The sequence below is a fragment of the Arvicola amphibius genome, chromosome 11, assembly GCF_903992535.2.
Source record: "Arvicola amphibius chromosome 11, mArvAmp1.2, whole genome shotgun sequence".
NCBI classification, from domain to species: domain Eukaryota; kingdom Metazoa; phylum Chordata; class Mammalia; order Rodentia; family Cricetidae; genus Arvicola; species Arvicola amphibius.
Genome location: NC_052057.2, coordinates 16,784,229 through 16,797,575, shown reverse-complemented (window position 1 = coordinate 16,797,575; position 13,347 = coordinate 16,784,229). Strand labels below are relative to the sequence as shown.

Genomic DNA, 13,347 nt, shown 5'->3' with positions numbered 1-13,347 from the left:
AACCAGCAGACGCCCACTCTCAAGCACAAGCGTGCACACCCCATCCCGCAGCCCAATGGTACCTTTTGCTCCACCTTCAGAAACTGAGCCAGCTCCTCCACTGTCAGGTGCTCCTTCTTGTCGCTGTAGCTCAAGAGCAGCAAATAAAGGTCTCTCCTCAAAGACATCATTTTGTAAAACACACAGAATTCTTCGAATGTCAGGGTTCCCTGATTCTCGTCTGTGTCAGCTTCCTGGACAAGGTATAGAAAGGCGGGAAGAATTGGAAACAGCGAGGAATTCAGAGTAAGAAAGGAACATTGACCATAAAAGGGCCAACACATCAATCACCAAAATACATTTTTAAGCACACATGGAATACTATAAAAAAAAAAAAAACAATACTAGGCAATCAAGAAAGCTTCAACAAATTATAATCAACATTACATAAACCAATTTCTTTGACCAGAGTATGTCTATAAATTAACAGAAAAAAATCTTAAAGCAGAACACTGAAATAATGCTTCTAAATAGGAAAGTAAACACTTAAAGGGAACGACTCTAATTCAAATCTGTATGACACTGAGGCTGGAGAGATGGCTCAGCGCTTATGAGCACAGCACTGGCTGTTCTTGCAGAGGACCCAGGTTCAGTTCTAAGCACCTACATGACAGCCTACAACTACTTGTAACTCTGGATCCAAGAGATGCAATGCCCTCTTCTGGCTGCCTTCAGTACTGCACACACACAAGGTACCTTCCATGCACACAGGCAAAGCAAAATTTTTTTTTAATTAAGCTCAGTTTTTTATGCCAACCCCGCATCAATCCTAGAATCAGAAATATAAATTAAAGCAAACAGTAAAACGTTAACGATACAGTTAAACCTTTAAAGCAAAGCTTGAAGCTCAATTTGTTAGAATGTGTTATTTGAAGACAAAACCTGAACTGCCTGTAATTTCTGCCTTCCGGAGGATAAAGCAGATGGAGGTAAAGAGACCTTGTCTCAAAGACAAGATAAAACAAAAAAGCTAGAAATTCAACTAAAAATCTAAAAAGAATGAAGCCAAAGAAAACAATAAACAAAACCAAAGGGCAATGATAGTTTTTTTTAATGCCTATCCTTAAAAGTAAGCAAGGAAGTCAACAGCTGGTCTTTGAAGACACCAATCAAAAAGGCACCTTGAGCACAAAAGATGAAGGACAAGAGAGAGGCGGTGCTTTGAAGCACAGCACAGACACTCGTCTCTCACTTGCTTCAGAACTCTAATGTAATTCCTCCCCTAAGACAATCTTTCTGATGACCCATGATGGCTCTGGGTTCTTGCAGCCACTAGAGCTACTACCTGACTTTTTCTTCCAAGGAAAAGTCCAAACAGCTCGTGCAGGTAGATGTCCGCTTTATTTGTCCCCAATGATTATTGCACAAGAACTGTTCACCACGGATCCTGAGCTGGGCTGAGTGGGTCATCAGACTGCCAGGGTAGCAAACTGAGCCACCAAACCATTTACAGGATGGTGTTCATTCATGGTGAAACCAAAACTGGCAGGAAGTGAGTGGCACTTTGAAGCCTTGGGTGTAGGGAAGAACGCTCAGCTATGAAACAGACTTAAATACAGCCTTGAAAGGCGAAACGCTCATGAAAATTTTGCTTATGTGCTCATGCTCGCTTCAGGGGCACATATGCTAAAAATGGAACAATGCAGAAGATTAGTATGGCCTCTGAGCAACGACAACTTGCAAATTAGCATAAAGCATCCCAAATTTTTAAGAACACTTTTGCTTAATGCTAACTTTAGGTTAATTAAGTGCACACAAAAATAGTTAAGCCTTGTGCAGCCTCTCTGTGAAGCTGATTACTCCTATCTTGTCATTTTAAATGTGGATGTAGATTTTTGATAAACGGTTTTGATATATGGGGCCTAATGAAGAGTCCTTACATCTAAGAGATTGAGTATAGCGTTCACTTTTCTGTTATAGTTTTAAATCGGTATGCTTAATCCTGCCAGACATGACGATGCACACCTTAATCCCAGCATTCAGGAGGCAGAGGCAGGCAACTCTTTGTGAGTTCTAGGCCAGTCTGATCTACATGGTGAGTTCCAGGTCAGCTAGAACTGCATAGTGAGACCCTGTTTTTTAAGTGTGTGTTTGTGTTTAATCCTATTTAGCAGATACATTTGAGATTTCCACTTATAGGTACTAAAATATTCCAAAATCAAAAAAATAAAATCTTAAATCCAAAATACTTTTGGACTCAAGAATTTCACATGAGGGTACTTAATCTGCATGGAAACTCCTGAATCTTGCATTCCCAATATAAGCCTTTCTTTGCAGACTCCTAATAGACTCAGGACCCAGGTGGACATATTTCTGGCTTAACACATTTTAAAATCTAAGAGCCTAAAAAGAGACTCTGCATTCTCTTTTAAACCTGTCTCACCACATATACAGTGGCTTACTATCCCAAAATAAGGGGCTGAGGCAGAAAGAATTCTAAATTCTGAGCCAGCCTGGTCACATAGTATGACCCCATCTCAGGGTTTACAAAATCATAAGGACATAGAAAAGAAACTACTTGGGGCCACACGGGTACAAGTGTGTGATGGGGACAGAGAGAGGAAGAGAGTCAACCAAAGTATGTATGAAAATGCCATAATGCAACCTGCCATATCTGCCAATTTTAAAAAGTAACCATTTAATAAATAATAAACTTGTCTGATGAATTTACATTTTCTAGTTTTCCTGTGTTTCACTAGTTTCACTCCTTCCTCTTTTCCTTTTAGCTCATGTTGTCCTCCTGCACAGTGGAACCAAACACCCTCAGTGCAAACTATCCCTAAACACGAGTGTCTCCTAAGCAGGACCACCTGAGGGAGAAGGGAGCCAGCCTCTGGCTTCCATTTGCTTTTGGAACGCATGGCCCTGCTAGGAGCAGCAAGTGGTTAGAGAGCAAAAGCTCCAAACACAGAACATTTTACCTTTCTATGCTTATTGTATGTCTAAGATACAGACTTAATCACAGAGAATTAAAAGTCTTTATAAAACATGGATTCTGCATATGATTTATCTACAAATAAGTACCATTTTGTCATTTAACTTCTGATCATTACTAACAGTGCAGTCTGGTCTCTGCCTAACACTGCTCATTCCCAAGCACAGCCCAGGTAGATACTGCAGAATAAATTCCAGCCCAGGATCTCCCTAGAGGATTGAGAGGGAAATGCATCTTGTCTCACACATCAAGAGAGGTTTGAACTCTGACGCCTTAGCACTTCTAAGACTCGTGAGTTTTCAACCTTAAGTTCTTCCGAAACAAGAGACAACTCTTGGGGCTCCTGACAGCCCTGCTCTTCTCCTGCTACTTGGTCTTTACTGTAACCCTCACAACAGCCCCCTCAGCCCTGCGGCAGGCAGATAAGCATTCTCATCCCCTCAGAAGCACTTGGTCAAGTTCATGCCACAGCTCAAGTACCAGGGAAAGTATTTATAATAATGGCTCTCTGGAAACAGTGGCAGCAAAGAAGTATTCCAGGGGATGAAACTGAATGCTTCTTAAGTTCGAGAAGAATTTTTTCCTTTGATGAGACATCTCATTTTTCCTTTGATGAGCCATCTCTTTATCGAAGAAAAACGAAAACAGCGTGGAGCAAGTAAGACCAGCTTCTCACGAAATAAAAGACTTTTAACGTGCTAATTATAGCAGTGATTGCTGTGTTTTACCAAAGGTGACCACATACCTGAAACATTTGTCTGACTTTTCTCCGGGGCAGATTGACATTTAGTTTATGCATCAACTGGTGAATCTCTTCAATGTTCAATAAGCCGTCGCCATTCTTATCAGCCTCCTCAAAGGTCTGCTTCACCCACGTGCAGAAAGGTCAAAGAAAAGTTTTCATCGAAATCAGAACTGCTCTCCCACTGAACGCCATGGGGACACTATCGGCAACATGGAATCAGGAGAAACGCTTTGGAGGAGAACCTGTGACTCACAGGATCTGCTGAGCTCTTGATAAAAAGCAATAACAGAAGAGAAGGGGGGTACAAGTTGGGGGCACCCTCCCCTGCAAAACCCGAGGCGTGCCAGAATGCTGAAAGGTGTAATGCAAACAGTCTTGCTAATCAAAATTAAAAGGCAAGCTTTTTGTTTAAAAGCACTGTATTCCAGCAGCCTGTCCACTTTCCTTAGCCTCCATGGACAACATAACACAAGTATATGATTTCACATATTATCCTTTTTCTCGTGCCCTGACTTCATCTTCTCAATAATTTTGTTCAAGCACAAAGGGTTAGAGGTCCTCATTTGTGAGACGCAGAGACAGCACACAGCAAGAATAGCCTGGTGTTAATAGTCTAGCTCTCTGTCCAAAGAGCTCATTAGGATGAAATTTCAAATATAACCAATCTGGCCTTTATCTTCTCCTGTGCCCTCTCACTTAGTACGGTTTTTTTTGTTTTGTTTTTGTCATTCTTCCAGTCAAGAGCTCAACTCTCTGTTCTGTCTCTTACTCTTCTATTTTAAAGATGGGGCCATCTGGCTGACCCTCATGATCACTGGGAAAGAGAGAGTCTTTGGTGAGAACAGGAAGGAGACTGTAGTCTCATCCTAATCCCATGACTCTTACAACCTGACCTAGCATCCATGTTCCGTGCACATGAGGCTGTTTCTAGCCCACACTCCTCCTTTATCACCGGTATGATAGTGGTCCCCTACCAACCGCAAACTTCTAGCTGTAGCAAGCTCAGGTGTGAGACTCGGTGGTGAGACTATGAAGCCAAGTTTCAATATAAAGGATTCATATCATGTGTACTGAGACTTACAGGATCCTCAAATAAGTGAGCAGATTAAATAGATGCATGAAAAATTCCCAATTAATGTACAACATTTTAATATAACATATTTTAAGGATGGTATGCATGCATAGAATATTAAATTGAGCTTCAAAGCTTAAAGGAAATTGGAGAGGAACAGAATGAAAGCAAATTTTTTTTTTAAAAAAAAAGAAAGAAACCAGAGAATCAAACGCAGAGAAAGGGATAAGTTTAAAAACCAAGAAATGACTGGGCTAGAGAGAAGGCTCAGCAATTAAAAGTACTAGCTGCTCTCCTAAACAACCCAGGTTCAAATCCCAACACCCATAAGGAGGCTCACGACCACCATAACTCTAGCTCCAGGGGATGCCCCCATCTAGCCTCTATAGGCAACAGGCATACATGCAGGAAAAAAACACCATACACATAAAATAAATATAAACTAAAAGAAAAGAAAACCAAACAAGAAGTGGGAGAATAGAAGTAAAACAGCAGAGGACCAGCGGATAATATCACCTTATCAAGCAGGTAACAAGACTAAAATATTTTCCCCTACCTCCCAGTGGCAGCAAAACACGCTTAGATTGCCTATGTGAGTCAAATTATGATTGTGAATGATTACTGCCTTGGAGAGTAAAAGGCATGTGTGTGAATGAATGAATGAATGAATGATAAACACAAGAGACCCCATTAATTTACACAATTTATATGTGCCAATCACCCGAAACTTAAAAAAACCCAACTAACAACAACCAGAGGGTAAAATCTGCTTTCCTTTCAGACTTATTTCACAACAGAAGTAACACAAAAACCTAGCTCTTTCCATTTTTTCTTGCAAAGTTCAGTCAGGAGCTCACTATATATTCTGCCTACCGGTTAAAGGAGATCAGACCTAGAAGAACAATAAGCAAAGAACTAGAAGGATGATCAGGTACTAGTACATTTTTTTTGTTTCCTGTCTACACAGAACCCCTCCCTGTGGAGCTCCGTCCTTTTTGATTGAACACTCCTCTGCTTTTCCTTGTTTCATACAGTCTATGCTAATGTAACCAAGGGTCACATGCTCTAATTGTGGTCAGGCACTGATGGGAAAGAGGTAAGTCTTGGACCTCATCTAGCCCTCCTCAGAGTGCCTGCCTGAGTGTCTCTGATGACATAGTCTCCAAATTTCATAACCTGTCTGTGTGCGGCTGGATTTTCTTTCATGTACTTTAAACCAACATATCACTACAGGCTAAGCACAAAATAAACATGGAAACTCATGTGTTCTCTTCTGCCCAACATCGCAGAACATGTAAGGTGATGAAGCAACAGATCCTTCAAGTCTGTTTGCTTTGGAAAAATACAGTCATTCTATATTATATTAAATGTAGTAAAAAATTACTATGATTTTTACATAAATTGACTATTTTTCAGTACTCAGACTTAGCTTCTAATAAGACGAATATCACTATATACTTTATGTTAGCAAAGCATCAGGGCTGGCTTCAAGCAACAATGGCTCTTCAATAGGAATTCTCATCAATGACAAGAGGTTGTCTCTGGAGAGACTTCTAGAAAGGCCTTCTGTTTTCCTCCTCTGTCTCATTTCCAATATGAAACTCTGTCCCCCTGGGCAGGACTGTGTTTGACACTGCCACTTGCCCCCTGCAGATACTACACCTCCTTTGACCAAGAGGTGGCCAGCCGGCTGAGGGACCACACCCATATGTTAGGGAAGCAGATCTGAGTCTCTGATGCTATCTGAGCCACTGAATTAACCCCACGCTGGAAATGCCCATCTTTGAGCTCTCATCTGTGAGAAAGCACGTCTTTATCAAAAGCACATCAGCGTGGCTGTTGATGCTTGCACCACAATGTGTTGCCACTGTTCAATATTGTTGCTCTCTTGGGTTTTTCTCATTTACTCTGTTTCACCAAATGTCAAACCAACAGACCGAGGCAGAAACGAGCCACGTGTTTAAACTCATTCAGGAATCCCACCTGTGCTCATCCGCTTGCTGTGAATAGAGAGGAAAACCTTGTGGCTCACCAGCTGAGCTTCACATTGGGCTAACTGGTCCCGTCCACTTCAACAGTCTCCTGTGTGTGGATCTATACAGCTAATGAGTTTAAATCTCTCCACACTCCTGCATATATTGATGACGGTGGTGGTGGCAAGGAGAATGACAGCAGGGATGTAAATTCCCCCTCACAGTAACATGGGCACATACATTATTAAGACCATGGCAGGCATGAGTCAGGGAGCCACAAACCTGTACCAGCTAGATACCCTCACTGTACAGGCAGAAGAACTGAGGTCAGGAAGACCACAGGACACAATCAACTCTACCCTAGCAGAAAGGTGTCTGCGGAATAAGTGCATTCATCGTGTATCTCATCAGCATGGCAGGACCACAGGAAGGGTTTTCACCAAGAATCAGAAGAGTGGCAAAACACATTCATTGAGGCTATAATGACATGACTGTTTGGTTGAAGCTATAATGGCATGAATGTTTGGAGAATAACCAACTGTTTCTGATGGGAATGAATGCCCATTCTACAAGACAAAACTCATGCTTGGTACTGTTAAATGGACCAAGAACCTGTGACTTCCGTAGGGAAGAACCTAGTACTATTATTCTGCTAAGTTGACATGATACTGAACTTTCTTCTAGATGTCTTTATAGACGAGTGCATTTCTCATCCCCATCAGAGAAGCTTCTTTTTGCACTAGGCGGCTATAAATTCAGAGTCCGGCGACTGATCAAAATATGGAGAATGTGGAGCACTCAGTTTTAAATGGGACTCCTATGGCACATCCTCTTCCCCGGAGCCTCCGCTCCCGTTTCAGAAAAGGGAGTGGGAAGATTTTAAGAGCTAGCAAATGACTTGTGAAACAGTGTTTTCCAGGCATGGCAGGGCCATTGCACACATGCACACATGAATTCACACTGGCTAGGGCTGAATCACGAGTCCGGTGCAAGACCAAGCCAGCAGAAATGCAAGCACAAATGACGTCCCTACCCACACTGAAGAGCCACTGGTGACTGATGGCTGTGGAAGGGGAGAGGGTGAGATTTCTTCAGATGTGGCCCAAGAAGCTGCCCATGTACCAGTGGATAACCCTGCACGCGAGTACTCAGTAGCATCACCCAAGGGGCTCAGTGGATTTTAAAAAAGAGTGCACGAAGTTTGGGAAGGGGGGGGGGTATGGAAAGAATGAACAAGTTCATCAACACACATATTCATGTATGAAATTTTCAAAAAGTAAATGTACAAAATGTAATTTCTAAATTAAAAAAAGGAACAGATGGGGACTCTCATTTCTCAAGCACTTTCGAGAGGGTAAGTTGGGTAAGAAGAAATCCCTTCCTCCCTCTACAGTGCTAACTGCTCAGGGCCCATGCTGTGAAGTTCAAAGGGAGAAAACAACAGAGAGGCAATTGGTATTATTGACATGATTAGAACACCAAAAAGTATTTGCTAAATTAAACCGAATTTATGACAAGCCAGGATTTTCTATAATCCAAATTAGTGCTCGTGCTCTCCCAATTACAGCTCATGAACATCTCACTAAAAAAAATGCAATAATCTCTAATAAGGGCCTCTCTGATTGTGGGGCGACATTAAATTGTTTCAGAATTCTGTTCCTAAGCTCACACATGTCTGCATCTCTTCGGTTTTACTTATTCATGCCCTGGGAATGAGAGCACAAGGGACAGAGGATAGTTCAAGAGACAGAAAAACAGACAGCAGAGAGAGATGCTTCAGACCTCACAATTATGGGAAAAAGCAAAGTTCAACTTAATTCTCACTTTGTGAACATACACCAAACACACACACACACACACACACACGCACGCACGCACGTACATGCACACGCACACAGGGGCACACACAAGCATACAACTCAAACACAGCATTCTAAGAAAGGATATTGGTCGTGGGTCCTCTGCCTCTTGGCAAGCGAGTCCTCATCACTGATGCCGGCCATCAGATACTTGAGGCCTGTGATCCAGGTGCGTGCCTCCTCTGGGTTGGAGGTAATGAGGTCCAGGGACTCCATGTGGTTGCCATGGTAGATGGTGAAGCAGCAGCTGGGATCGAAGTTCCCCTCGGCCTGTCTGTGGAAGATTTCAGACTGCCTGCCCTCCGTGACTTTGTAGATGGAGTCAATCAGTACTGTAAGAGAAGTAAGACACACAGTTAAATGGCAGGTGAAGACATTTAGCTGGAGTGACTAGGAAACAAGACATGTAAAATTATTGGAAGCATTCTAAAGAAGAAAAAAAAAATCATTGCCTATAAGTAGTGCTTTTTAAGACCAAATGTGCAAAACTGGCCTCAAAGGATTTACCTTTTGGGGGCATTCTTGACAATGTCGTCCCAAGGCAATCACTCAAAGTGTGTTGAGACTTATACGAAAGAAACAGAGATGCCTGTCAAGGCAAGAAGACTAGTAGAAAGGGTGACTAATAAATAGTTCGAATGTAGTTTACATATTTATTTAGGGAAATATGCTCAAACAGAATTGAAAGTTGTCTTGCAAAATATTTAAGATGACCATAGAAAGGAGGTAGTAGAATTTGATGTGACTCACGGGGGAAATGTAGGGACAGTGTGGCTTGGAAAAGTTGGAAAGAGGAAGAAGGGAAAGGCAGGCAGAAACCACAGCCCACTGCAAGAATGCTGGCCTGAAGTGCTCAAAGACAGAATAGAGGGAGATGAAGCTGGAGAAGTAGACAAAGGCTAGATCTTAAAGATCAACAGGCAGAGAATCACATAATTCAGGAAGATTAACAGAAAGACACTTAAGGACTGCACCAGAGAAGAACTATTATGTGCTATACATGCTGCGTGTGTATTTTACGGGAATGATCTGAAATGTTCCATATCCTACTGACTGCCATTTACCGTGCCCCTCATTCTGCCTCATGGGCTGGGTTCTGGTTGTACTTTGGTATCAACTCATTCCCTGCATGACACACAGAGAAATCATCTGATGTCCAAAGGAAAAATCCGGGCAGATCTAAGCCACTAAGAGGAGGAGGAGGAGGAGGAAGAGAAAGAGGGAGTCCCTATCTATTTTTAATTAATTTTTTAAATTTAATTTAATTTAATTCAATTAATTTCTAAATAATTAATTTTTTGTGTGTGGCACAGAGTAGTTGAAGTCATGTTACTAATGCTTTGATTGCAACATCAGCACCAGGGACAGAGCAGAGACCAGTACAGGAAACAGAATAAGAAACGAAACAGGCCACACTTGCTAAGGGCAAAGAGAGTTTCAACCAAAGGCATTAACTAACATTCGATGAGAGCGACTGCAGGGAAATCCAACACGAACTTGGTGCTGAATCCAGAAGGTATAACAATTACAGTGCCAACACACTCGATAAAGAGATGCCCAGGTGCCAAGGACAACATCATTGCTGAGCATGTCTAGGAGAGTTAGTGTGAAAGAAATCGGTATTTGAATAAATGGCCTGAATAACAAAATCATGCTCACCCAACAGGAGTGGGCTGCATCCAATCAGCAAAGAGCCCAGGCAGAACAAAAGGCAGAACATAAAAGTGAATTTTCTCCCTCCTGGAGCTGAGACATTCATCTCCTGGTATGAAAACTTCAAGGACTCGGGCCCTTGGACTATGGGACTTGAATCTACAGTACCCAGGGAGCTCAGGCCTTCACCCTAGAACTGAGACTCACACCATCCCTTCCCCTGGCTGCAGGTCCAGACACTTGGGCTGAGCCATATTGCTGATTTCTGAGGTTGTCCAGCAGGCAGTGGGCACATACATTACATCTCTGTTTAACCCCCAGAAACGCAAGTTATTTCCTTTTATAAATCTCATCTGCCTGTGTTTACCGAAGTAGCTCTCCGTCTACTAGTCTGTTTCTCTAGAGTAATCCTGGTACTATAGAGAGCACAGATAGGAGAAATAAACTGTAACCATTTAAACACTGTGGCTAAGTCATGGATTAGTTGATTGTTCGGATGAGTATGACTCCGAAGTCCACTGGATTGATAATATTCCTTACCTTTCATGAGAAAAAGTCTCCAGCCATGACACGTTATATCTCAATTAAAAATAAAACATAACAAATCTCCAACATAAGAGAAATATTAGCATTTACAACATTTATGGACAAGAAAGCCTTCGTGGTTTTCCAATCCCCAAAGATCATTGTCACTTATTGTTTTACAGTAGTTGACCCCAACCTTCGTATCCACAGATACGAAGCGTCCACAGACCCTACTCAGCACCTCCCATGTTATTGCTCCTGCATCATGTGCACTATTATGCATTATCCATGTGCCAAGCAAAGCAAAGAAATCGAAGGTTGGTTTTACTTTTAGCCTTCTCGCTCTTCCGAGAGGGGCGCCATCGGAGGCGAGTCCGGTGCTCATCCAGGTAAAAGAGGCGAACAAGGCCTTTGGAGCCACGCTTCAGCTTGATCATCTGTGTCCCGGACTGCATTACACTCATGCATCTTTCAACTGCAAGAGATGAGAGCGCATTCAGATGCACACAATGCAAAGGCATACCAGCATGCAACACCTATGGTCAAAAGAACTTCTGATTCATTCCAAGGCCCCAAGGATCAGACGACATGTTTGGGAGAGGTAACCTGAAAACAGACTTGTTAAGGAACCTATTTCTCAAGCTTACACCAGTAAAAAAGTATTATCACAAAAGCAATTTTTTTTGGGGGGGGATAGGAGTCACACACTATAGGCTAGGTTGTTCTGGTATTCCCCATGTAGCTTCATGGTGGCCTTAAATTCACAGCGACCATCTTACCTCAGTCTCCTGAGCACTGGGATTACACTTATGAGCCATCACATTGAACGTGGATAAGAATTATGGTTGCTGTTGCCATTTTCTGTGCATGTTAAATGAACACTCTAGTCTGATAGCCTGGATCTTTAAAAATAATAAATTCTATTTCCAGATAAATAATGTATTGCTGTCACACATAGCTATCTTTTGTTGTCTGTGTAAGACAGATGATGTACTGACACCTGAATTTATATTTCTAAAGCAAGCTTTCAAACAGGAAATCTCGTGAGTTTTTAATTCAACCAGCTGTATAAAACACCTATAAAAGTGCTCTACAATGGGACCACAGAAACAGGACTGACCCAAAGCCAGATGTGAGGGTTGGATGATGATTCCATGTGTATTCTTTTCAGATTTCTGTGTGTTTGGAAAGTCAAATGCATGTCTTATATAATCAAGAAACAAATTTTCATAACCGTTGGTGCATTTGGGCTGCTGAGATGTTTCCACATAGAGGAATAACTCAGTACTTTGCTTTAGGTAATATTCAAACCACTTATGGGGCACCCTCAAGTTCTTATTTACACCTAGTGTGCCTTGAGATGAATTTTCCTGTAAGTAGACATCTGCTCTGTCCTCCTTTCTCTTTAGAGACACTCCTCATGGATTTTGTGCATCTTTGGTGGCCTGTCAATCATCTCGCCAAGGAACAGGCACCTGACTTAAATTTAGAGCAAATGGGCTTTTTCAGAAGAACCTCAAACCTCAAGTGGATGATTGACTAAAATGGCTTTGGCCATTTCAACAACTGAGCTCTGCAGGATGCCCTGATTGATCTTCCCACGATGCTACAGATGTCACGTTTCTTGCTCTAAGACTGACAAGGAACTACATCATGCCCTGACCTCTACAAGTTTCCCAATATTCTTCCAAATACTCCTTTTCTTTGTATCAGTCAGAAACATAGTACTTGACATAGCTAGCTGAATTCCTGCCTTATCAAACACATACTGTTAGTAGCAGATTTTTTTAAACAATGAAAACAAACCTCAGCAATGTCAAATCTGAGCTCTTGGAGGTAGGGAGCAGAGAGTTTTTACTAGGAAAAAATGATCTGATTCAACAGCTTTAGGTTGCATGCACAAGATATCCATTAAAGGTATCTTCAACACACCCACTTTAACCTAATGGAACCAAGAAAGTATCACACAAAACTATAGTTTGGGGGAATATGATGGTGGGAGGGGATGAAGTAATAGGACTATTGTTTAGGAAAGCTGGCATGGCAGTAACAGAATATTTGCCTATAATACTTAAGATAGACAGGGCGCTGAGTTAGATCCCCAAGAGAGGATGGGATAGAGAAAGGGAAGGGAAAAAAGATTAAAAAAGAAAAGGAAAATCAACACCAAAATGTAAACTGCACACCATAAGGCAAAACACCAAATGGGAGGTTTGGGTCCACAGAAGTCACTAAGCCTACCTGCCATCAAGAGCCATTGTTTGTGCCAAAGAAGGCTAAAGAGCTGAACTTATTTTCCTCACCAAGACAACTTCTATTTCTCGTGTTTAAGTATTGCACAAATTGCAAGACCTGGGTTTAGACTTAAGCTCTCAAGCAGAATTATATTCTTAGTAAGAAGCCCATTCAATCCAGGATCCACTATGAGCACACACCTAAATTACAACATTTATTATCACACCTGGTATCTGAAGAAAAGATATGCATATATTTAAAATTCAGATTTTATAGAAATATTAAAAATTCAAGTGACACAAAAATCAAAA

The 13,347-nt window shown here is 41.7% G+C and overlaps 1 protein-coding gene and 1 non-coding gene across 3 annotated transcripts in view; one reads left to right on the top strand and one right to left on the bottom strand.

Moving 5' to 3' along the window:
* The window catches only part of Plch1 (phospholipase C eta 1), a 163,553-nt gene that overhangs the window by 64,341 nt on the left and 85,865 nt on the right, over positions 1–13,347 (bottom strand). For both annotated transcript variants that reach the window (XM_038347487.1, XM_038347488.2), the window contains exons 2-5: positions 11,130–11,276; positions 8,712–8,955; positions 3,720–3,849; positions 63–233 (exon numbers count right to left, since the gene is read on the bottom strand). In XM_038347487.1, the coding sequence (XP_038203415.1) occupies positions 63–233; positions 3,720–3,849; positions 8,712–8,955; positions 11,130–11,276 (692 nt within the window). The remainder of the gene's footprint in view (positions 1–62; positions 234–3,719; positions 3,850–8,711; positions 8,956–11,129; positions 11,277–13,347) is intronic.
* LOC119826994 lies at positions 1,642–1,748 on the top strand. Its single transcript, XR_005287545.1, has one exon. It is a non-coding gene; the product is annotated as a U6 spliceosomal RNA (small nuclear RNA).